The sequence below is a fragment of the Portunus trituberculatus genome, chromosome 46 (assembly GCF_017591435.1).
Source record: "Portunus trituberculatus isolate SZX2019 chromosome 46, ASM1759143v1, whole genome shotgun sequence".
Classification (NCBI taxonomy): domain Eukaryota; kingdom Metazoa; phylum Arthropoda; class Malacostraca; order Decapoda; family Portunidae; genus Portunus; species Portunus trituberculatus.
The window spans coordinates 29,694,050-29,721,283 of record NC_059300.1 but is presented as its reverse complement, the minus strand read 5'-3'; the positions used below and the strand labels follow the sequence as shown (position 1 = coordinate 29,721,283).

Sequence of the window (27,234 nt, the reverse complement as noted above, 5' to 3'; positions counted from 1 at the left end):
ATACAATGAGGTAAAACACTTCTGCACCACATACCTTCCCGCAGACACCGCCACCAATCTAGCGACGTCACCGCCATTCCTCACCACCATGCGGGTCTGCGGCTGCCTCTCACTGGGACGTGGGACTGATCTGCAGGGGATAACTTAATTGTCATTATAACATGTCTTCATCATCTATACTTGTAGGTGAGTTGGGGACGGATCGTACAATTTTTTTTAAATAATCATAAAAAAAAAACTTTAGTGAATTACGTAAGGTTGAAGTGATTAATATAAAATATAGTGATTTGGCTATGTTGTGTGTATGGCACAGTTTTGGCATCACAATATTAATGGGTGAAAATAAGGCAAGAAAAAAAAAAAAGTGTACAGATCATTCACAAGTGTGGACGATCTGTACAGGCATGTAGGTCCTCAGAATTTATATATATATATATATATATATATATATATATATATATATATATATATATATATATATATATATATATATATATATATATATATATATATATATATATATATATATATATATATATATATATATATATAAACAATTAAATATATTACCAGTTTGCCCTCCCATTCCCTTGCATGGGCTCCAATGATGATTTCAAAGTGATTGGCAACATAGATATGTACCTACAAAACACTGCATGTTGAAACACAAAGTGAAAGGTTATTCATCAAACTTTATTGTACAAAAAAGTACAAAAATATTCAGTATCAAATTGTTTGAATCACAGCAGGTCATCCTACACATCACACTGCTTAAACATAATAAAAGAAATCATCATTCTAATCCTTATAGGATGACAAAGTAATAAATGTTGATATTCAGTAAATTGAAGATTTTTTCAATCACTGAGGATCATCAAAATAAAATTAAACAATCTTTCATTCCACTGACATGTTTTTCTGCAGTACAAAAGTACCATATAGGGCTGGTCTACCCTACAAAGCCATGAAGGCCTACTTAACATTGTAGGATGCAAGAGAGTGCTGGAATCTGATGAATCGCTTCAATCTAGCGGTGGGTGCTGGCAATGGAGCAAACAAAATCCCCTTCACCTGCTTAAGCTCAATATCTCCTTCATCTTCAATGTTAGGGAAGATAAAAGAGTCACTCAGTTTACGTGAGGATGTTCCGTATATTTAAAATCTAAGCTGTACGATAAGTCCACAACATGCCATTAAAATGTAAACGAACACCACGCCATTCCTTACGAGAGCACTTACATTTAATCTTTGTCATATCATCACATACAGGCATATCTTGGTATCGAATACCTTACCATCGCACTCCTGGGATATTCATGAGCACTATAAGCCATAAATTAGTGGCAAAATATTACATCAGACATGCACAAAACAAGAAAACGAACCTGGTCATGACAGCACGCGGCGTGGAGCATTAATGGCGGCCCGGCGGGTGTCAGCTGTGCGCCTATGTTTACTTTCTCGGCTGATGGCGGGTGTCAGCTGTGCGCCTATGTTTACTTTCTCGGCTGATTAGTCACTAACTTCGCTATTTTCATAAATAAACTCACGGGGGCGTTTGTACGTTACGTCATGTACGATCTCTCTCTAACTCACCCTACTTGTTATTTTCCTTTCTTTTTTTTTTTTTTTTTTTTTTTGTTGATTTATTGATTGATTGATTTATCATGTTAGCTGTTCATATTTTCGCCAGTATGTGCATGCGGGATATCTCATATTCATTGGTTTTACCAACTCTCAAATGAATAATTCCACAACATCCTCTCTAATCTGTTTGCCACATTCTATGGTAAAGCCACTGATGGTAATGTTAAGCGTCAGCAAGGACTTAATACTAGGTATGGGATACATTCCTCATGATTTCAGCACACCAATATAATATTTCATACCTCCATGGATGTTAGAATTACTCCCGTTGCTTACCGATGTGAGTGAGTTTTTATTTTTAAGACACCTTTGCATCACATCTTTCGTTTCTTAATATCATATACTTCTATTGTTCCATAATTTTACACAGCTATTCTTTGCACAGCAATACTGCAGTAGGCTTTAGTGAGGCTCCGCCGCTCCAGCTCCTCGAGCCGTAGGTTATGTTAAGAACTTAAGGATGGCAAATCACACTGGTTACCTAAGCACTTTCCTTTTCATTAACATTTTTAGATTATTCCTCGTTACATTGTTTAGTTTCCTTAATGGTAGGCTACTCACCCTATTCCTCTCGTTCTGTTGACTTTTTATTTTACTTTTTTTTTTTTTTTTTTTACTTATGTTGTGAAATACAAAGCCGTTGAACACTTGTTGTCTTTATATTCACTTTTAAACCTATTGTATTTCCATAAAACTGTACAATTATCAGTAGATTTCTTAGCAACGCGTCATAATGTCATCCCTGAAGGCAGGAATAGTTTTATTTACCTCGTGTAATATCATAACATGGCTTATTCCTGACGCAGTAACCTACTTTGTTACCATATAATCACTTATAGTTTGCTAGCTTGATAATTAACTGGCTGTGTGTAGATGTTCTTTGTAGTAATGTAAGCAAGCAGACAGGTGAACACGGTCTTTCTCAGCTATTACTCTATAGAACTCCAGATGAGTGCCATGAAAACCTCTAACAGCTTCCTCATAGTGCCACCATGTCCTTGATACCACCTTAGACCTCCAGGCTCCTACCATGGGAAATATACTGAATAATGATGTGTGGATAATTAGATTACCTTTTTTTTTTTTGAATCAACACCCGGAAAAAGCCGCCGACCGTCGGACAGACACCAAACACAGTACATATGCCAAGGCCCATATAGTATACTATATGGGCCTTGACAAATGCCTTCTCCGCCTGCCGACCCGGTTCTATGAAGTCGAAACTCAAAACAGTGACACACACACACACACACACACACACACAGTAAAAAGTGGGAAATGGAATTCAATGTGAACAAAAGCCATGTCATGGAAATGAGAAAGAGTGAAAGACGACCTCGTGGGAATCTATAAGATGGGAGATGGAGTAGAACTGGAGAAAGTAAAAAAGGAAAAGGACTTAGGAGTGACGATGGAAGAAAACAATCAACCGGTAAGCCATATTGATAGAATTTTTAGAGAAACATATAATTTGCTAAGGAATATTGGAGTAGTATTTCACTATATGGACAAAGAAATGATGAAGAAATTGATAAGTACTATAATGAGACCCAGATTGGAATATGCAGGAGTAGTGTGGACCCCTCATAAAAAGAAACGCATAAGGAAGTTGGAGAGACTACAAAAAATGGCTACAAGAATGGTTCCAGAATTTGAGGGGATGACATATGAGGAGAGACTAAAGGCTATGGATCTACCAACCCTGGAACAAAGAAGGGAGAGAGGAGATCTGATACAAGTTTATAAATTGATCAACGGAATGGACCAAGTGGATAATGAGAAACTGATCCTGAGAGAAGAATTATGACATCCGAAGCACAAGATCGCATAGTAAAAAGCTGAGAAAGGGAAGATGTCTGAGATATGTTAAAAAATATAGTTTCCCGCAAAGATGTATTGAGACGTGGAACAGTTTAAATGAAGAAGTAGTGTCTGCAACGAGTGTGCATACTTTTAAAGCAAGATTGGATAAGTGTAGATATGGAGACGGGGCCACACGAGCATAAAGCCCAGTGCTAGAGTTCACTTTCCCTAAGAATCCTTGCCTGTCAGCCCCATATATCTTAGCTGCACGCTCTAACTGATACCCCGTATCAGTTCTGATTCACTTAGTTCAGCCAACACGTCTCTACGATCACGAAAACTTTTCAGGTGGCGTCGTCGCTGTCCCACTGCCTCCGCCATGTTGACTCTTATAATTCGACATAGCGATGTTATTCTTGCTCCCACCCAAACATAACGGGACCGCGAGTTTATGATGAGCTAACGTGAGACATAAGGCTTATGTTTCACGTAAGTCATGGTGTCCGCCATCTTGTGGACTTATGTTACCCTTATGTCGAATCATAGTTTTATAAATACGGCCCCGGGCCCTATAATATATATATATATATATATATATATATATATATATATATATATATATATATATATATATATATATATATATATATATATATATATATATATATATATATATATATATATATATATATATATATATATATATATATATATATATATATATATATATATATATATATTACATGTTCCACTCAGTATTACTTTTAAATAGGATTCCTCTTCCTTCTTACCAACTCCAATCCTCTAAGTGGCCGTGTTCAGCCTCGCCATCATAGTCGCAATATTGCAGCTATTGCTATCATGTGCAGACAAAAACATGAAATCGAGTTAAGTTTCATCACCTACATCATCTATTTGTCGATTTATGCTATATTCACAGAAGATAGGGGTTGGTGCAATAAACTACAGTTATGTCCACAATGTTGCAATAAATTCCTCTGTAAGCCTTTCTTGAATTATATCATGGCCTTTCTCTGTATTTTGGATTTTAGGTGAAAGAAAACAACCATACATTTACTCTTTTTACCTAAACTTCCTTTTATAAATTTTCAAGGCAATAGTCACACTGTAAATATTTGTACAAAAACCAGAATCCTGTATTTATTACATGTTCAGTTGAAACCTAACACAAAACTTAGGCTCCTCGACAAATTTTTTTCTTTTCTTGGTACCTTTCCTGCAATGACTTGTGTGTTTCATTTTTGGTTTTCTTGATATCGATAATGCAAGAGTAAAACAAGAAAAATAACGATGAATGTACCAATGTTTGTGTGAATTACAATAATTCAAGAGTTACTAGCTGCTACAATATGGAGAAGTTCTACTGCCTTGCAACATCACCGACTGAAAAGTTTTTATCATGCACGGGCAGTTGGGCTACAACCATCATTGGTCTTCAATTATTCAGCTCTATACTGGTAGTATCTGAAAAGTGCAGTTTTTGTATAGCTTAATGTTAAGTAAGAGTATTTTTGCATATGTGTACTTTTAATAAGAAATGGACTTTTTTTTTCTGTAAGTGATGGCATAAGTGAACAATCATTTCCTTTGGACAACTTTTGAGGGAATATGATCAACTAACTTGTCTCTCATAAGCAACATATGTTTAATTGAATATCAGTAACAATTGATTGTTCAAGATGTCAAAATTACTGAAGAAGTCTAAGAAGAAAGTAATCACACCAAACTGTCTACTGAATGAATTAACTCATATGCCTAACTGTACAGAGGTAGAACTAATTCTTCACCAATTATAAGCATAAATCACTGTCATTCACCTCTTGTACTAATCTTAAGAGCCAAAGCATTCCACTCTACTCTCTGCTGAAAATCTTATGACAACTCACAAGAAAGTGTATTATCATGCCAGTAAGAGCTTGGGGTGACTGATGCAGCAGATACAAAGCACTACTGCAGAACACTCACCCAGGTCAACATTAGGTTTGTGGCAATTCTGCTCTTTCAATGGCTTGATGATGCATCACTCTATGTAACACACATTGTGATTTAGAATGTTGCATGACATGTCAAGCATAAACTGAACTCATGCACAAAGTTCTTTTTTTTTTTTTTTGTATTTACAATAAATGGAATATATCTTCCCAACATCCTTAAACAAAATAAAGTACAAGTATGTAACTCACATTCAGCAACTTTGAGGGAATCTATATGGTGTGTGTGTGTGTGTGTGTGTGTGTGTGTGTGTGTGTGTGTGTGTGTGTGTGTGTGTGTGTGTGTGTGTGTGTGTGTGTGTAGGATCTCACACTCAAGGTTTTATGGCTCCTATTGCTTGTAGAACATACTATATCATATCATATAATATACAATTCACAGTGAGCTTAACATAGAAATATATTACTTACCTATCCAAATTGTCTGTCTTCCATCAAACAAGTTTCCAAAGTTACCTTAGTGATTTTATAACCAATATACTAGAACACTGCCACTGTATTGTTTCTATATCAAATTTTACTGCTGAACTATGTAACAGTAACAGTGACATCAAAACAGTGAAACTACATGAAGCTGATCTAATGAGACACCACCTTCAAGCTCCTCACTTGTGAAGAATAAAGATGCACAACTGACAGACAAGAATGGACTGTAAATAAATATTTCCTGCTTATTTCCTCATTTGAGACATCCCACAATGATGTACATTACATTCAGAACATCACTGAAATAGGAGTTTTGACTGAATGAGCTTTCCATGAGATGTCTCATCATCACATTTCAATGTCAATATTCATTCTTTTCATTTTCTAACTAATCCTGGAAGGTACACAATAAACTTTCCAACTGGCTTATAAACTGAATAACATAGAAAAGCAACTAATAAGTTCAGGGATTTAATAGATGATAATAGATTAAAATTACTCTTGCCTAAAGCCATAATATTTTTCTTCTACACACTGTCAATGTCATAAACATAGTTCTTCCACAAGCACAGCATCACATAATGACCGAGTTTGATCCACACAAGGTCACAAGTTTTGTATCATAGTAAACAGAATGAGGAAAACAAGACTTGTTGTGCGAGCTGATTCAGGTGTTACTTGATTCAAGTACAAGACACAAATTTTATAAACTAAGTTCTTTTTTTTTCTATCATCTATAAAGATTCTATAAGTAATTTACATTAGATTATACAGAGTACTGTACATACAAAATAAGCTGAAATAGTTATGTGGGATAGCAAGCAATTACAAATATATTTTCATAACATAAAGGTTGCACAACAGGTGAGTGACAGTGTTTTAATGCATTTCAGACTTCTTATTCACTACAATATTTTTTTTTTTGTAATATAATGAATTTTTACATCAAATGATAAGCTGCTCCTGGAAACCAGAATATTTTTTTTTTCTTTTTTTTTTTCAAATCACAGCAAGTGCTTATCTAACTCTTATTTCTGGAGAATACTATTCAATGTTCAAAGCTCTCCACACCATTCTTTTCATCCCCAATACTTAATGTCTGTACAGGCCAAGAATCTTTTATCCATACAGTCCACCCCCTAAAAATGCACAAGAAAATAATACTAAGTAGTATCACTACCAATTAGGCAAGAAATTTGTGATGTTTGAAACTGAGCTTGCACACCAGTGAACACAATACTGTCATCATGTCAAGAATATTCTGCAATTAATAAGCACTAACTAATAGTAAATACTTTTAACACATTTGCTTTCTGCCAACAATGAGTTTCAAAACTAAAAGACTGCAATAAGACTGAAGCATCTCATTCAGAATGTCATGCAATAGTAATATCAGTTCCACAGTGAGAACATCACCTATGAAAAAATGTTAGGTTCCCTAACCCAACTTTGAACCTTCAAAAGTCAGCATGGATGAATGTGGCATCAATGTGCCAGGCACTTTTAGCAGCAAGATAATTACACATGTGGTATATTTGCACTAATATTTACTAGAGATGTATACTTTAAAATTTACAGAAAGAAGACTGTGATGTGTTTGTGAAACTTTATGTATACAAAAGTGCAGTTGTTTGGTTGGGTGTTGAGTACCAGCTGTGTGTTACATCTGACTAGTCATGAAAAATATTTCCAATTACTTCACTTACCAAGTGCAAACCAGTACTACCCAAATTCTGACCTGCTATTAACTTCATGGCTTTTGGGGGGTAAAAGATTTTTGACCTGTATACCAAATACCTTCAACAGTTACAAGATTACTTGGACATGTCTTGGGGTACACAGGCATCAGTACAAGAAAATATTTCTCTAGGGTATCGCCAGTCCCAATCCCATAGAAAACTGGAGGGGCTACACATCTATTGCATACAGCTGTTGTTTACTCAGCTTAACAAAGAAAACCTTGAAATCTGACACTTCATGAAACCCACTTAGGTTTTAAATGCATTCATAATATTATAATAAATAACTATTGTACAACTACACTCATTCACATAGGAAAATACTCTATTGATGACTTAGTACATTAATTTACTTATTAGAACAAAAATGATATGGACTTCTATGTATGACTTAGATATTTTATTCTTCAGTACGCAAGTCTTAGGCAATGTATTTTCTTGGCACAGAAAATCACAATCTAGGAAAATATGCAGCCATAATCAATCCCTCTAATGATACCCCATGACCAGGTGAGAACTGGCAAAGATGTAAAGTTGTATGCTGGGGTTAAATGTGTGGGCAGTGAGTGGCCTCAGTAATGCTTCAAGAGCTGAAAACAACAAACTATTAAGATGCACAACAAGATCCATCAATATAGCTATTTTTACTCCAAGCAACAAGATTTTGGTCCAACAGGGATTGATAAAAATAAGTTAAGTACCCCTTTTCCCTTCTACACACTACCCAGCACATTCTACCCATCCACTCATTCACTGTCATACAGTATGCACACTTGCATCTACCATACAACTCCATGCACAAAATATGCACATCTGTGCAATATGCCTTGTACACACAACCCAACCAAAATAACATAGGCTGTAATTCATTCATAATGCATAAAATGCAATTGTATAACATACATGCATCTCATATATTACTTATGTACTATATAAGTCATACGAGTTAACACAAAACACACACATCACATAAAATATAAGTATATATACATACACAAATAACATTTCTAATGACAAAGATTCTATTTGGAAGCATCCACTAAGGGTCTACCCACCCTCACTACATTACACATTTTTTACTTTTAATATTTTTGCATAGGCCATACATAAGAACCCTACAACAATCCCCTGATGTGTCATTTGACCTCAATAACTCAATTATTACTCTAGGTTACTGCACTTCCAATATTCAAGTTCAAACTATATAAAATGTCTATTTGAAATTATTTTGATGGCTAAGGAAGTCATCATATTGGATAAGTTGAGCTCACAGAATATAAATAAAACAATAAAATATGGACTCTACAGTTACTGGTCTATTAAAAACTTTCACAGTTCTGGAAGAAAACAGCCAAGTTGTTTACAGTTTCACATCATTACACTTTACATGAAATATTGTGTACTTCCACAGTGGTGACCCCTGGAATGGAGGGTTGTCTTATAAATCTGGCTAATTCTCTTTCACACTTCAAGAAACTTCACAGAAAAAGAAGAGGGCTGGCTTGCACCTTTCAGGGCAATGCCATAATCACAGTCACCAGACTGTTCATCTTTCATCACAGCTCTGTCAGTCACCAGAGTACCTTACCTATGTTCACTGTGTACAACACCGTTCCCCTTACATCACCGATGAATATCACGTACTTCAGTTCTCACATCTGAGTCCCGTCGAGCAGACTTTTTCCGCTTATTGTATGGAACCCTGACTCTTGTTTGGGTGCTGCTGCCACTCGCTGATGAACCACCCAAAGCAGTACCCACATTACCACTATTCATGTTTTCTCCTGAGTACTTGTTCCCACCACTAGTCTTGCCAATGCGAATGTCTCCAACGCCAGGTGTAGAGCCTAGAATGATGGAAACATTCTTTATGAATCAGCCACTTCCAACATCCTGAAGCATAAGCAAGAAAGTGCAAAACATACATCACATTCAAGTAGCAGCAATTAACAATCAATCTACAAAATCCCAGCAGTGCATAACAGTATCATATGCAGGATCTTAGTGTTCACCAGATAATTACACATTATACCCAAGAAACAGTAGATCAGAAAGATGATGTGATGCCTGAGACAAGACATAACACCTGTCTCAATGTAAGAATAAAAAGACACAGAAGAGAAGGTCCCTCGTCCACTCCCTTATAGTCATCTTCTATAGTATGCTGGAAATATGGAGGATATATTCTTTAAGCCTAATCATGTTGTGTGGAGCAAGGCTGTTCCCTTCTACTAATATATCACCTTCTATTAGTATATCAGTTTGTAACAAAAAAAAATTTACTTTTTATAATTATTTCTTAGTATGAATTATAACTCCATGAAAACAAAAAAAAAGAATGAATAGCCAGAGAAATAAATAAAATATAGTAAGACAAATAAAAAAAATTAGAAATATTGAGATACAAACAACTGTGCTAGTGTGAACAGCCCACCTTGTGATGACTGCGAATACCTCCTGTGTTTGGGCAGCGGCTTGGCAGGACTAATGTTTTGTGCTGAACTTCCTGATGGGTGCCAGGTGAGTGCTGCTGGGTGCTCCTGGTGAGCCTGGTGGTGCAGCTGCTTGTTCACCTGAGGCAGGTCACCAGGCCGGGTCTCCATGTCAACACTAGGATGGTGCAGTGAAGGTACATCACTAGAGAGACTCTGGTGCTTGTTAACTTTGCTGCAACTCACACCAGACATGTTGCTGACAGACGGGCTGACAGCAGCTGTCCCACCAAGATGGTGAAGCTGCAACTGGTGATGAATGTTTGGAGAGCTGTCTCGACTCCCTTCACTCATGTCCACAGCCTGGTCAGAATCCTGGTGAACACAAGTTTGGCTAAACACAAAAGCTCCACATCAACAAACATTTAATGATCTGTGAGGAAAATTGAAGGCACAATCACTTTAACAAAGTACTTTATAGAGGTCACAAACAATCAAATTAAATCACTTCTATAATACCTGACAAATGATATTAAGCCTTATAATCTTGCATAAATTTGGGTCAGTAAAAACCTAAACATAACAAATAAAACAATGATGGTATGTGATAAGGATGAATGCACATCACCACTTACTGTGTCATCACTGACTGAAGAGACTGATGAGGGAGGAGTGGAATGTGGTTCTGAGGCCTCTGATGACAGAGCATCATCATCAGCCAGATTGGCCTTCATGCAGATGTTTCTGTTCTCATTGCTGTTTTTGTTACTGTTGTACTGATTATCTGATGACTCCTGGTTTGGACGAAAATGATGGAAAAATTAGTATGCTTGCTGAACTTCATGAATAAGAACATTAACTTGGTTATCTAATAGGTATAATTAGGGCAACTAATTCATATATCCATAGTAATACTAACCTTCAAGCTGGTCTGAGTATGAAACTCCACAGGAGGTGTGGGTGGTGCAGCAGGATGTGTGGGAGTCACATGGTGGGTGGTACTGGATGTGATGGGCCGGTTCACAGGGAAAGTCTTCTGTATCCATTGACGGTAGAGAATAACGTCGTCTGTTATTCTCACAATACGCCCCAATATGGAGTATGAATTTGGGTCGTTTATGATGATGTTTAAAGGATTCACAGCCTGCAAAGATTTGGTTCATATCACATGATTTATTCTACTTTTCTTTACGTGAGATCAGAGATGTAACCTTTGATCTGCATCTTGCAGGATAAATTTCAAATTTCCACGAGAATTTTTTGGCCTTCCCTCACAACAATGTCTCCCTCAGTGCCTTAATGTCCTACAAACTATAGTAATGGCTGCATGAGAAAATTATCATTCTTCCTCTCAATCCTTGGACAAGGATAAGTAGCCAGTGACTTCCACTCTACATAAGAGCAAACAAGGCTCAAAACAGCATCTTATTGAAAATACAACTGAGAAAGAATTAGAAGTTACTTTCTTAAGTCTTAAAAGTGGTTCCATCAGAAAAATAATAAAACACTAGTAGACTGTGTTTCCTTCATGCACATCCTCCCAGCCATGAAGATTGTAATTTTTCTTATATGTTATGAGTGACAGACAGCAATACTGTTTCCTTTGGTGTGTCAGCAGAAGGATAGCTATAGACATTCATGTAGTTGAGAGTCTGAGAGATATTAGTGAGGGAAGCTGACAAAGGGTTCCTGCAGCTAAAAGCCCAGCCTGGTTGCTGCACGGGCACGCAACCATTCAAACACAGGTTGAGAAAAGGTGGAAATTTACTTTCATTCATCACTTCACCAGACACATCACATCAACTTAAAGAGTTTAGATGTGCAGGAGATTGAAGAGGAAGAACTGGTAAGTGTGATGCTACTACATTTTCACCAACTGATCAAGGCAATGAGAAATTGGTGATGAAAAATTGCTTATCTTTGCAGAATTATTAAAACAAGCCCAGCTGTCCTTTAAGAGTTAAGAGAAGTTTGCAAAGCGGGACAAGGCATTGAAGATATCACTGTCATTTTAAGAGAATTCAACGGAAAGCATGACAGCACTTGGCATATTCATAAGATTCAATTACACATTTCTTAGAAATGAAAGCAGCAAAAAGGCAGGCAGTAAATAGTAAGGCAGTACATTACCTGAGATAATACAATGTACGCATATTCAAAAGCTTGCTTCACTTGCAGCACCCCATAAGAAGACCTGCCAATGTCATTTCCTGGTATAAGAGGATCCTCAATGCACAGGACAGATGGCCGGTGACCCTCAGGCATGTCTTTCTGTACCTGTGTAACAGTTCAGTTTTGTACAATGTTTGTATACACACTCTAACATATGTACACATTTCAGTCGAGGTTTTCAATCCTTTCTATTCCATATTCATACATCTCCACAGCAAAACTTGACATAAGAAAATAAAAACTGAAAACTTGTGACTCACTTCATCCTTTGATATATAAGCTCCACCATCCTTCACTCTGATGCCAGTCTTGAGATAGTTGAAGTGACGACCATACAACTCAAAAAACTCAATCAGCAACACTCCAAGATTGGCATTGGGCTGAGATGCATCTAACCGTTGATGTAACTGGTTGAGAGAGAGAGAGAGAGAGAGAGAGAGAGAGAGAGAGAGAGAGAGAGAGAGAGAGAGAGAGAGAGAGAGAGAGAGAGAGAGAGAAATTTAAATACTGCAAGGAACATTCTGACATTTCTGTACCAAGCATAAGAAGTTAAGTAACACTTTGGCAGTAACTCAGTTCCACTCATGCTCTAAGTTTATGTAAATGATCACTAATATATATATATATATATATATATATATATATATATATATATATATATATATATATATATATATATATATATATATATATATATATATATATATATATATATATATATATATATATATATATATATATATATATATATATATATATATATATATATATATATATCATAGCTGACATGTGATACATTTAGTGTACAAAGGGAAAAATAAACTATCAACCAGTGTCACACATATAAACTAAATAAGGTGAAAAGATGTTTATTTAACTCACTTGTAAAAAGTTGACCGTCATTAGAATGAGAGAGTACGAGGATATTCCTCCAGTGAAGACTTCATTTAAGTCTCTCTGAAGGAGGAACTGCTTGAGCACCATGACTAGCTTGGACAGGACTGGAAAACGTTTCTTAAAATCCTTTATAAGACGAGCAGAGTTTACTCCACTGCTCATGTTGAAAGAAATGTCAACCTTGACATCAGTTTCACTATCTGTCAGCTTCACTATAGGTACCTGCAATGAGAATGATGTTACCTGTCTCTCTTAATGTAGGGAATTCCATGTCATAACATATCATTAAATTCAAATATGACAACAGGTGAGAATACAAAATTTCTTGGTTATGAGCACAATAAATGGAACATACAGATATAAAAATCATCTAATCATAATGTGACAAAAATAAAATAAGACCAAAGAAAAGAAAAACAAAATTAAATCCAAATAATGAATAAAAAATATGAATCAATCAGTAAAACTAATAAAAATACAAATAAATACATAATAAATAATTTATAAAAACAAATATATACAAAAATATCAGCAATATAGAAACACTTACAGATGCCCTGTCTAGGACCTTAAGAGAGGAGGATTCGGCAATCTTGTGATCTAAAAGAGCTTTTTCCAGTGTCCGCAAGGGTAAGGCTTCCCACTTCCCAATCACCACCAGATCTATATCACTGCAAGTAATACAAGATTTTCAAAACTTACACAACTTCAAGAAGTCTCAGAGTGTGCTAAATCAATATTGACATGAAATCCTCACTTTAGAGGCTGCCTGAATTACAAATGTGTAAGCTGCTGCTTCAGTGTGTGAAATAAACTTGCTACAGATTATGTCAATATGATATAGTGCTAAGGCACTGCCTTAAGTCAGGGGCAGATGTGCTGCTATAATAACCTGCATTGGGTGCCTTCCTCACTTACCTAGTTGGCAGGTACAGGCCAGTGCGAAAGCTGCCAAAGATTTCCACTCTCGCTTGTGGCCAAAGGTCAACAATAACTTGCTCAATGCGCTCCACGACTCTTTTCCTCATGTTGTGTTCCTCCTTGGTTGGGGACATCCAATAGTAAAAGTCCTCCATTTCTTGATGTAACCTGCAATGCAAACACATAAATAACATACTAATCATGTTTCAACTTACTCATAATAATTATAATCATATTAACATGAATCACTGTACAAATGTTTGATGTTCCTAGCTCTTCTAATGTGATGCTTCCTAGAGCTGCTTTTTCCCTCAGGTAAAGGAAAGATTCCCACACAGCACACAATGGACACACTCAAGTAAGTTCAACAGCTACACTGAACAATAAAATTTTAAGACAGTGTAATTGAGAGCAGTGTTTCAGATGAACACTTTCACAGCTAACACAACCAAATCAAGAGTAATACCACCCGTTACTCTGCAACTACGTAGTACACTGCCACATGTCAGAAAATCACAATGTATTTAATGTGTTCCCTGTGATATGACCCACCAGTGGATCGTACAACAGTTTTCATATATATCACATTTTAATCTTATTATTACTAGAAATTGGATTATATAGTTAAATTTCAATAAACAGTATGTGTAGGAGGGCATAATAAACACTGATTGATAAATAATATGAAGCTTATTTAGTTTTTAGTGTTATAAATATCATATGAAAAAAAGTCTTCTTGTTTCCATATTTTCTTTCTAATAGCTACATGTGAAAAAATTATATCATCTTGTGTTTTTTCCTTCAGAAGAACATAAACATATTATTGAAAAATAATATGTTTAATATATTATTACAATTGTACTTTCTTTGACAAGCTTCAATGTTTTTTTTTTTTTTTTTTTTCGATATTATTTGGACAATTTGTAAAAAAGCTGCCATTGGTGACCCTTTTCAATTGCATATATTAATAAACATAAGTAAAGAAACAAAACAGAATAAATAAAAAAATATATCTTATAAAGATTAATTGAAAATATATTTTTTCTATTACATGCAAGAAAACTATATTACCTTGCATTTTTCCTTCAGAACATAAAACTTTTCTATATATTTTCTATATATTTCAAACTGAGATATCACAATTGGACTTACCTTGATAAGCTTCAATAACTTTCTTTATTGATCTTTTCAGAATTTCAGAATTCTCCTGACATCATCTTTATTATCTTATTTTTTTATTTATACCATGTTGGCTTTTCCCGGGAATTTATGGACTTTATTATTTTATTTTCTCTTCTCTCTCTTCTGTTGAACTAAGTTGACTTCAAAACCGTATAGCATTCATTCAATTTCTAAATATGGAAAACGAGACAAAAATATATAAACAAATTTAGGAAAGGAAAAATATAGTACAATATAGAGACGCACTGAATATCGCCAAACAAATTATATCCACCAGTGGGTTGTATTGCAGAGAAGTCATAAATTTTTAACGGTATGCGTTGCAACCCACCGGTGGGCAAACACTTTGAGGTTGCTAGTTCATTTGGGTGTTCTCCCAGACAACACTCTGCTCTTCTCATCTCGCTAGCTTGACCAGTACTGACGTGACAACAATTTATTTGTTTTGCAGTACAAGCAAGTTCGCCGTATTGGCAATCACAGGGAATATGTTAAAGGGTAAACGTTCAGACTTCAAAATCAAAAGACAAGTTGCAACAAAATTATTATATGGTTAAGACAGGCCAGGTGGTAAGAATTCCTTCTCTTTAACCATGTCTGTATACATACCTAATATTAGAATTCTGATATTTCTACTTTGATTTTACGGCCTCTCATGAGTCATTACCTAATTAAATAGGTATATGCAATAATTTTCCCTCACACATGCTGATGGCAAAAGGTTGATTGACTTGCAGTTGCCCTAATCATCTTCACTGAATCCTGACTCATACAAATTATGTTTGAAGTATCTTTTTACTAATGACAGATTAACTGGAGAATAAAATTTGGTCAGTTGAACGTTGCAGACTAATTGAACAAAATATTATGGTCATAGAGCATTAAGATCATAACAGACCAGGTAGCTAACTGGAGAATAAAATGTGGCGAAAGGAATTTAAATCATAACAGAGTAACTAATGTGATAGAAAAAAAAGGTCACTAGTGCTAAAATTTTCAAATGCATGACACACTAATGTACAAAAAACTAATGATGAAGGATGAGGGTTAAAAGTAATAAACTGAAATAATCAAATAAAAAATCATGGAGGAATACTTTGAATTGTAGATATCACAATTTTCCAAGGTGACAGTCAAGGTAGGCTGAGGGTGAACTATGCTGAAGATTTTCTATAAGCAAACTTGAAAAAAAAGATAAAATAAACAATTAACTAAAGATGACAGAGAAATGCTGAGTGGAGATACATTTTCCCAAGGTACAGTAAGTCACGATGGTTGATGGCTAACACTGCAAGTTACTCGATAGCCAAGCTTAACAAAACAGAGAGAAACAATTAGAAAAGATCACAGAGGAATGCTATGAGTTGCAGGTACTATTTCCCAAGGTGACAGACTTCACGAGAGACCTACCAAGACCAGGTCAAGTAAATATACTGAATGGGAGGGGGGGAGGGAGGTCATATTGGCTTTTCACTACCATATCACATTCCCAAAGTCCTATTTTTTTACCCACTTCACTTTCACCTCATACATACATACATACATACATACACAAGTACATACATGCATACATACATTCCTTCCCACCATAACCCTAAATTTAGCCAACCCTTCTCTAATTCTGCAACAATTCTCATGGTAAACTCTCAAGAAGAAGAAGAAGAAGAAGAAGAAGAAGAAGAAGAAGAAGAAGAAGAAGAAGAAGAAGAAGAAGAAGAAGAGGAGGAGGAGGAGGAGGAGGAGGAGGAGGAGGAGGAGGAGGAGGAGGAGGAGGAGGAGGAGGAGGAGGAAGAAAAACAATAGTAGAGGTGCTTCAGAGTGATCAAGGTCAAAATTATCACTTTCACTACTTTCTCTTTCCCATTCAGCACACGTTATCCAGAAACATTATTATTTTTTTTTTCCCCTCCCCCCCATGTTCTATATCTGTTTCATGCAAAACGTCCCACCACCAAACCTGCGGCACACAAGATGAGCTTCCAAGAATCCAAGGCTGCTTCATATCTCTCCTATACTCACTACTACTACTACCAGATCTGCTGTTAACCCCTTGACTACCATGATGCATTTTCATATTTATGCCACTTACTATTGGGCAATTTCATGCACCTTCAAAAACTAATGTGGGAATTGAAATAGTCAGCAGTCTGGCCAGTAATCTTATGACCTCCATAGACCCTTCCTAATGTCAATAAAATCATCTAATAATACACAAACTCATGGTAAAAATGTGTCCAAGCACTGACAGGGGTTAAAATGCTCAACAAGATAACTGGCATTTATTTTCCACCACCAAATTGAAAGACAATGGTATGGAGAGTAAGTATAGTAATATGATCTCAAGCAGGTACTATACATAAACATATATTGCTTCTATATTCCGCAGTACTCCCACACTTTAAGTTATAATGCTATGCACAACTTTTTTTTTTTTCATTTTTTCTAGCACAAGTGACAATGAGAATGGTCTGAAAAAATAGTACAATAATAATTTTATGATCTCAAGCAAGTATGATGTATATTGCTTCTATATACCTCACTACTCCTGGACCTGACGTTACCTTTCTTTTTTTTTTTTTTCAGCATGAGTGACAATGAGAATGGTCTAAAAAAAAAAAATAGTACAGTAATATGATCTCAAGGAACTACTATGTATATTGCTCCTATACACCTCACTACTACTGAACCTGATGGTAACTTATTTTTTTTTTTTTTTAGCATGAGTGACAATGAGAATGGTCTAAAAAAAAATAGTACAGTAATATGATCTCAAGCAAGTACTATGCTCCTAGACCTGACGTTAACTTTTTTTTTTTTCCCCTAGCGTGTGTGACAGTGAGAAATTGAGAATGGTGTGAAAATAAAAAAACAGGACAGTAACACCTCAAGGAAATACTTATATAGATAACTATCACTCCTACACCCATCAGAACAAGTGCATCTGACATTATAAACCTCCATACAGTTTTTTCTTCTTCCCACCACCGAAGTGACAATGACAGTGGTGTGGAAAGTGAGTAATGTGAGACAAGACGCTCCCACTGAAGGACACCAAATGCGTCTCTGTCGGTCACGGTGCCTCCCATCATGACATGGCAATGGCAGGACTCCACTCACATTTTTTCCTAGTTTTATTTTTTGTAATGAGAGAGAGAGAGAGAGAGAGAGAGAGAGAGAGAGAGAGAGAGAGAGAGAGAGTGTGTGTGTGTGTGTGTGTGTGTGTGTGTGTGTGTGTGTGTGTGTGTGTGTGTGTGTGTGTGTGTGTGTGTGTGTGTGTGTGTGTGTGTGTGTGTGTGTGTGTGTAAAAACTAATAAAAAAAAGTCAAGGATAAAATATAGAGTGAAAAGACTAAAAATTAATTAAAAAACGAAGTCAAGGATACAATACAGAGTGAAAAGACTAATCTAATAAATAGTCAAGGATACAATATAGAGTGTCATCTCTTTAAATGCTCTACACTAATAAATACATAAGCCAGGTGGAATACAATATAGATACAGGGAAATAAAGATAGAGATGTCAATTAAACAAAGAACATGTTACTTTATAAGAAAATAATGTAAAATCCCTTCATAATTTTCTGTTTTGGTTCTCAGACAGTGACAACAAGTGACACATATTTGTCAAGGACTAGAGCACTAAAGGTGACCTTCCTTAGAATGCCTTGGAGGGTTTTGCTTGAAAGAATGACAAGTAATGGCTATTATTAGAAAAGTGTTGCAGTTGATGGGTGTGGAAAAAAAAACAGACTTTGTGAGTAAACTGTGAGTCATAAAGAGATAGGAATGAACAGTGAAACATCTGAACATAGCCACATAATGAAGATGAATGTGGCAGAGGGATGGTAAAGGAGAAAGTTTTTTCAGAATAATCTGTCAGTCATACAACAGATATGATAATACAATGAGAGGAGTCTGAACATGACAATACAACAAATGAATAAAGTATTGGAAGAATGTCAGAGCTGATGGATATGCAGTGAACAGTAAGTCATAAAAGTGATTGGAATGTACAACAAGATTAGATTAGTTTGAATATGAAAACAAAACAAATCAAGGAAAATACTGCAGCTTATCAATAGGAAAACAAAAAATAAGAGTTGATAGACAATGGCTAAAGAGGATTTGAGTGTAAACTGAGTCATAAAAGGGACAGGAAACAACACTGGGACAGATCTGGACATTACAGCATAACTAAGGAAGGAGAATAAGCTAGGAATTTAAAACAAGTGCTCACAAATTAAATATGGAATACAAGAGAGAGAGAGAGAGAGAGAGAGAGAGAGAGAGAGAGAGAGAGAGAGAGAGAGAGAGAGAGAGAGAGAGAGAGAGAGAGAGAGAGAGAGAGTCCACAAACCAGATGGCAATAATGAGGTATCAGAAGTGCTTATGTTGTGACTGACTGACTGACTGAATAGTTGACTAGTGCTTGTGTTGTGACTGACTGACTAACTGACTGGAGACTAAGCTATACTGCCGCAACAGCAATTAACAATATTTAAAACAATGAAATTAAAAATAAAACAAGATCAAATATGACAAAACCAAAATAAAAGGAACCAACACATAATTAAATAAAAAAAATAAATAAATAACTCAAAAACACAAATCATTACTGTTCATGGAGTAAGATATGTATTTCTTTTCAGTCCTTGTGGCGAGAGAAGTGAATGGTGAGAGTACCGAGTCTTTCCAGAAGGTCTTCCGTGTCTGGAAGTGACGGGTAAGGGGAACAAAATAGGTCCTTGGGTGCATGAGGTGGCATGAGACGATAAAATGTTGCTTGAGTTTCATCAGCTAGAGGGCACAGTTGAGGGTGAGACAAGAGGATTGGAGACAGACAAAGAAAATAAGGATAGATTTAAAGATGATGAGAGAGAGAGAGAGAGAGAGAGAGAGAGAGAGAGAGAGAGAGAGAGAGAGAGAGAGAGAGAGAGAGAGAGAGAGAGAGAGAGAGAGAGAGAGAGAGAGAGAGAAGACTGGATAGGAGTGTGTACTACTTAACAATACAGTTAACCCAACGAGACAAAAAAGGATACACAAGAGAGGAAGACCTGTTTGGTGGGGCATGTATGAAAGAGTTACTACATACATGTGTGGTCAATAAATTTCTCGGACATTGCTATCAAGAACTTTCCTTACAGAGAGGCACAGAATGAAACTAAAGATAACACTGATAATAATGACGATAATGAAGCGATCAATGATAAAAAGAGTACACAGAGGAAGATAGAGAGTCTTGTTCGACTGTCACACACCCAAATATTCCTGCACGTCCATTTTTTTTTATTCTTATTTATCTATTTATATTATGAAAGAGAGGAAAATCTAGCATGTGAAAAAAAAAAAAAAAAAAAGGGCCACTTAAATGACAGCTAATGAATAAGGCTCAATACCATAGACAAATTTATATATGTGTGCTTTCCCTCCTGTATAATGTCAAATAGGTTTTGCTTGTAGTTCAATCATTCTGTGCCATTAGTTCAAAGATGGTTTTAGCCTTATCAAGATAGAAGTTGGTTTGTTTCCTACTGTCTTCTTTCAGCCAACCAAGTTTGCCTGCAGATTTATAATTTTGTGTCATTAGTTTTGATCCTTTCAGCTTGTTTATCGTTGAAAGCCACAACAGTACCTACTAATTATTATTTATTTTTTTTTCCACCAAGTGTGTGTGTGTGTGTGTGTGTGTGTGTGTGTGTGTGTGTGTGTGTGTGTGTGTGTGTGTTATATTAGGAGTAGCATATGGATCAAGGTGAGGGCAAGGCAGTAGCAGGTGTGTGTGTATCAAGTCAGGTGTGGTGAGGTAAACACAGATAAATGAGTGTGTAGGAGCTGGCTGGTGTACAGGTGTTGATGATCCTCACTGCTGTACTGGCCACACTGCACTGAACACTCAAATAATTACTCTCATCAACATTCCTGACCTAAAAAAATAACCCAGCTGAATGTCTTTACTGAAATATCACCAACAAGCAATGTATCAAATATATCTTGAGTTTGTAAACAAGCAAAATGATTAAATAAATAAGCAAAAGCATAAATAAGAGATAAATGACTGAAGCTATTTTGGGATATGTATACATTTCGTTGGCAAAATAAACAAAAGCATATCTCATGCCTAGTTTGTTGACATAATATGAAGTGGAATTATCTATATTTACATAATGGGAATCCAGGACAGCTCAAAATACTTCTATCTTGAGTGATGAGTAAAATGGCAAATATGACAGCCATGAAAAAGTCATTCTGATACTCAATGAATACACAAATTAATACACATTTACTTACAAAATAAATAACAAATGATCTCTTTATTCACACGCATCATCCCTGCTTTGAGGAGAACAGTAATTGTGGAATTTGATCACCATCTGCAGACAGAGCATTACTTATCTAGCAGGTGGTGATGAATGAGCCACCATGCTTCCCACGGGTGACACCCTTCATTGTGCCACAGTTGTCATTGTGAATGACTTTGTGAATGGTTTTATCCCAGCCAGCATAACTCAGACTATTCAGTGTTAAGGCCAGTGTCCTTATCCATTCATTGAGTGGATACCCTTGCAACCTTGTTATATTTTTCCACCTTATCTCTTATCATGTTTTGATTATGTATCTGTTCATGAAGTTAGCTTAGTAACATGTAGCCTTGAAGAGTGCATTGCCATAAGTGGTCATATACCTACACAGCTTATAGACAGCAACACTCCTTCAGGCACAGTCAATACTTGCTCAAGGTCATCACATATAGTTCCACATTTTGTATGTTACTGAAATGCAAGTCTCTTAAAGATGCCTGTAGCACAGAGAGGAGCTGCTCCAAACAGAGAATTTGGCACTTGCATGGCAATGTAAGAAAAGTATTGTGTTGCTGAGATGCAATGATCTTGAGAGAGAGAGAGAGAGAGAGAGAGAGAGAGAGAGAGAGAGAGAGAGAGAGAGAGAGAGAGAGAGAGAGAGAGAGAGAGAGAGAGAGAGAGGTACTTTTATATACAGCAAGCAATCAATGCATACCAGTACACAGAAAATCACTAGGTTTCTGTGCCTAAATAAGATCATACAGCCAGCTGCCCAGGATCAAGAGAGCATTGACTCTCTCACCAGGAGTGCCTAGAGCTTGGATCAAACTTGACCTCTGTATTGTAGAGCCACCTGGTCTCCCCACCAGGAAGTTGTGTGATGGAATGGAGGGAGAGATATCCCACACAATTTTCTGAAGTATATTGATCACCTAAACTTATCCCCGTCATATTTTAGTGTTCCTTCTAAGACTTCTGCAGAAACCTTTATATCTATTAAATAAAGTAGAAGTTAAGAGACTAAATGACATTAAGTTTAATTTACAAATGCTCTTCACTATCAGGCTGTACCGAGCCCTGCTGCAGCGGACACCTGCCGTTCCATCATCATAGATGGCCACTTACATCAAAGAAAAAAATCAAATAGTTATGTAAATTCCTTCTCTACCTAACTTAATATGAGGTGTACTGAAAAGCTTCAGTAGAAAGGTGGTTGAGGAATATAAAATGAGAGCATGAATGGAACGCATACAATAACGAAAATTACTATCAGTGACTCACGGTCTATCTATCAATGATGAGAGGTCTTTCTATCTAGACAGATAAACTATGAGTGACCAGGATAAGCAGGGCTGTGCAGAGGGGGGGGAGGGAGATTGAGCCCCTGCCCCTTTGAACCTTGATGCCTGAAGTGCCCTTTTGCAGCATTTAAGGGGCGCCAAATTGAAGCTGAAAGTCATGAAATAACTAACCCGTAACTTCAAATCCCTTCAAATGCCCCTTTTAAACTTTTGAGCCCCTGCCCCTCCAGTGGTCTCTGCACGGCCCTAAGTATAAGAGAACAATTTTATAAATTTAAACGGCCATTTTTCCTTAACTTTCACAACCATACACAGGCAGAGTTGCACACACCAATTCTGGTTCATGGGACACCTAACCATGCCTTGGGAGCCTTGTGTATGTATGTATGTATGTGTATGTATATATATATATATATATATATATATATATATATATATATATATATATATATATATATATATATATATATATATATATATATATATATATATATATATATATATATATATATATATATATATATATATATATATATATATATAAAATTTCAACCTTTACTCAGTTATTTATTTTATGAGTAAGTACTATGAAATAAGACATTTGCCAAAATCAATACTTTCCTTGTCTCTTCAGGTCATGTGTGAAAGGCACAAATACAGTGTAGAGTGAATGTACAGAATCACACATGCCTCACTCTAGCAGATGAAACTACTTCCTCAGGTGGGTAACTAAAATCATACACTTATACACTTATACAACTGCAATATGAGAATATGTATGTAGTTTTTATCACAATCTCTTATTCTTTTACTGAATTATGACATTCAACCTCTGAATTCATTCTCAAAAGTAACAGCTGAAGGAAAAGAAACTAAATGGATCCAAACCAAACTCAGCTTTCAATTCAGCGGGGCACTAACCAAACAGTACTTCACTGGGCAGCCTTGCCTCATCCTTAGGAGGGATGGCAAGGCTAACACATCTCTAACACACTTCCTCAATAAATATCTGGCTTCACACAATTCTCCTAGTGTCCCAGAGGGATAAGAGACTAAGTTGACATTCACCTAGTTATGATAACTAATTCTGAAGTTTTCAGGCTTTATGGATAAAAATAAATGAATAATAATAATTGCAAAACAACCAAAGCTGGTGAAACATGATACACTGCAGGAAAGGAATGTCATAACTGAAAATGAACAATGACCTTTTGATGTACTGAGAATAAATCATGTTAAAGGTTGGAAAGGTATCACCTTATTCCCATCCCACCTCCTCCTCAGCTAACCTGCAGCATATGATAGGTGAATGACAGGGAGCAGTCAGAGGAAATGAAACTCTGGCTAGCTCTGAAGAGAAAATTTTCATCTTCACCTACACTTCAGTAAAAATACAAACATGACAAAAGGTTCAGCGTTACATGGAGAAGAGTGAAGCATGGCAGCAGGTGTGAGAGGATCCATGGAAGCAGACCCAGGCATTTCTGATGAGCTACAGTCACCACCACTCAACACATCAAAATACACAAGAAAGGCCAAAAAAATCAGCCCAGGCTTCATCAGTGTTGGCTGTAGATGGTGAATTAGATAACCTGCATCCTGGCATGGTGGGTGGTGGTGACACTACTATGGAGGGAAGCCATGCACCTGTCTGAGAGTGTGTGTGTGTGTGTGTGTGTGTGTGTGTCAGTTCATCAGTACTGCTTCTAAATGGTGAACTACTTAATATATATATCCTGTAATGGTTAGTGATGATGACATTGTTGTGAAGGCATGAACCCTTGTGTGTGTGTGTGTGTGTGTGTGTGTGTGTGTGTGTGTGTGTGTCAGGGCGTGCATGGGTGTGGCGTGGTGGGAGTTTTGGCCAGCACTCACCCAATCACTCCTAGATCGTAGGGCGGGGTCCTGCGGCGCCAGGGACACCCTCCGAACTGTCCTATGAGGTTCTTGTGGTTCTGGTTGAGGCCGTAGGTGCTGGCTCGGTTTTCACGTTTCCTCTTGGTACGGTTATAATAACTGTTATTGGCGTTGTTGGTGGTGGTTTTGTTAGTCCTATTGGCGTCCTCTACACTGATAGGAATGTACTCGTGGTTCATGTTGGCGTCGTTTAGGTTCATGTTGTCGAGGCCCTGCTGGGTGGTCCAGATCCTGGCCCACAGCTCCCTCGCTGGGCCCTGCTGCTCCGGCTGGTACCACGCTATGCTGGGATCCATAAAGCTACACAACACTCGCCCGCCGCCACCACTCGCTCGCCACTGCACCGGTGCCCACTCGTGTCGGGGACTGCAGGCATTAAACACGACATAAATCAATGGGTTTCCGTAACTATCACCGACCTCACACACACACAAGACAGTCCCAACACTAAACTCTGCTCTTCCATCACCACTCTAATGTTCGGGCTCTGATTCCTGACTCTGTTTTAATAATTACTATTTAGATTTTCATATATTTATATGATATAATATTATATTTTATTAATTTTGTTCGTTAATTACCATACTGATATATTTTTACTTAACTTGTGTGCTAAACTAATATAGGTTTTCATGTGATTATTTTCAAACAGTTGCCAGATTTTCAGAGCCAGGCTTGAGGATATGGCACCGTCGCCAGACATGACCACACATGGCAGCCTCTTGCATATAACACTTATTATTATTATTATTATTATTTATTGGCAACTCTCATCCAGAACTGTCAATATTTCGCCGTCTGTCCAGTAATTATGGCCACTCTGATATTCCACAGTTAGGTAATCAATATAATACTCACACAGGGATAATTTGAAATGGCACCACAGAATATTAAATGTAAACGGCGTGACAGGAATACTTATTAAAAAATGACACCTTGTTTTTCCATGAGCCAGAAATCAAAAGATTGAAAGACGCATATTTTTGGTGAGCGGCCACTACGCATTGGCTGTGTGTGTGTGTGTGTGTAACTATCACGTAGTACACACGGATCAACGCACTTCTGTCCTTCGTGTATATTCTGGATCAAGCCTGCCGGCGCGTGCCCTGTCAGTGGCTGTCCAATATTCCCTTCGTGTACTTTTCTATCTTCCATATCTATATTTTCGCCTCCATCTTAACTGTTAACTTTTGCTTTACTGACTCATATGGCACATTCATTCACTTTTCTTCACTTTCATCAATGATTTTGCGTGCAGGGGTCTAAAACAATTAATATTCAAAGAACAAAAAAAAAAAAAAAAAAAAAATAGGTGAATGGATCTTTATAACTACATACGTACCATATATATACTACATGCAATCTGTTATCTACCTAGCAGCAACAGTGACTGGACCATGACAGATGTGTGAGTGCAGCATAGGTGGTGTCTATGTCCACATATGACCAGTGAGAGCATTTTTGTACTGCAAACGTTTTTAACAACGCAGACGAGTCTGTTACTCGTTTTACGTGCCCGCCGCCACGGATGCGTGCCCTTGGGCGCGCCGCTCATTGCCTGCTGGTGCCAACTGGTGTTGTTATGATGTGCGTGGAAGAATTTGCAATATAAATATATTATCTCAGTATCTTTGTTGAGTAGCTATACGTGAACTAAGCTTATGACTGTCAATGGTACATCAATTTAAATTAGTACATAGGCAAGTTTGTTCACTAGAATTCAACAAATGCACTATGTAAAATGCCTACGAGATATTCAATGACACGTTTTGCTGTGAGTGTAGTCTCTTAAAATCTTAATTTACATAAACCCATTACACCAAATTCAGAAAAGGCTACTGCTGTTAAATGGTCAAGACTATCACATTCCTTTCATCGTAGTTGCCCTCTTAAGTAAAAAAAAATAAAATAAAATAAAACTGCAACTGGCATATTTTTCTTAATTACATTTAAATATTACCTTTATTTAATTCTTGCGAAGTTTGCTCACGATGGCCTCCTCTCAATACTCTTCTCGCTGGTGCCACAAAGTCCGCTATGCCAAATTTACTGTACTACCTCTAGCACTGTCACTGTCACATGCACGACCTTGACTGGATCCACGCAGTCTAGCGGGTAGATGACACATTGACATCATATACTGGCCCTGATTCATCATGACCCACACACGACTACTACCAGTAAGTAATGATATGATACTAGCCATCATTAGCGACAATCATTGAGAAAATCGTTTAGAGATTATAAATATTTACTACTACTACTACTACGTACTACTGTTATACTAGTCTAGTACTTACTACTACGTACTACTACGTGCACCAAAACCACCACCACTACTACTACTACTATCTCTACCACCATCACCATCACTGCTACTACAAGTATAGGTACTACTACTACTACTACTACTATTAGCTATAACACCACCACCACCACCACCACTACGGCTACTGCAACTATAACAACTACTACAGCAACAACAA

General features: G+C 36.8%; 1 protein-coding gene across 2 annotated transcripts; it reads right to left on the bottom strand.

Moving 5' to 3' along the window:
• Window positions 1–4,519: 4,519 nt before the first annotated feature.
• Window positions 4,520–26,863, bottom strand: LOC123520150 (terminal nucleotidyltransferase 4B-like). 2 transcript variants are annotated; one of them, XM_045282098.1, is made up of 11 exons: window positions 26,709–26,863; window positions 24,707–25,114; window positions 14,047–14,217; window positions 13,679–13,799; window positions 13,114–13,350; window positions 12,492–12,638; window positions 12,190–12,336; window positions 10,979–11,203; window positions 10,695–10,853; window positions 10,062–10,434; window positions 4,520–9,474 (listed from the first exon to the last, which is right to left on the bottom strand). In XM_045282098.1, exons 2-11 carry the CDS (start codon window positions 25,042–25,044, stop codon window positions 9,251–9,253), a joined length of 2,142 nt encoding a protein of 713 aa, XP_045138033.1. In that variant the 5' UTR covers window positions 25,045–25,114; window positions 26,709–26,863; the 3' UTR covers window positions 4,520–9,250. The 2 variants fall into 2 exon arrangements, with proteins under 2 accessions (XP_045138033.1, XP_045138032.1); XM_045282097.1 differs by lacking the exon at window positions 26,709–26,863 and adding an exon at window positions 26,123–26,184.
• Between the last annotated feature and the right edge of the window lie 371 nt (window positions 26,864–27,234).

Bases quoted from the DNA above. Each gene is read 5' to 3' on its own strand.
- LOC123520150 (XM_045282097.1), bottom strand. From the start codon at position 26,169: ATGCTGCACTCACACATCTGTCATGGTCCAGTCACTGTTGCTGCTAG. The intron at 12,639-13,113 runs GTGAGTTAAATA...TCTCTCAACCAG, and splicing joins TGACGGTCAACTTTTTACAA to TTACATCAACGGTTAGATGC. The intron at 12,337-12,491 runs GTGAGTCACAAG...ACTGTTACACAG, and splicing joins CTTATATATCAAAGGATGAA to GTACAGAAAGACATGCCTGA.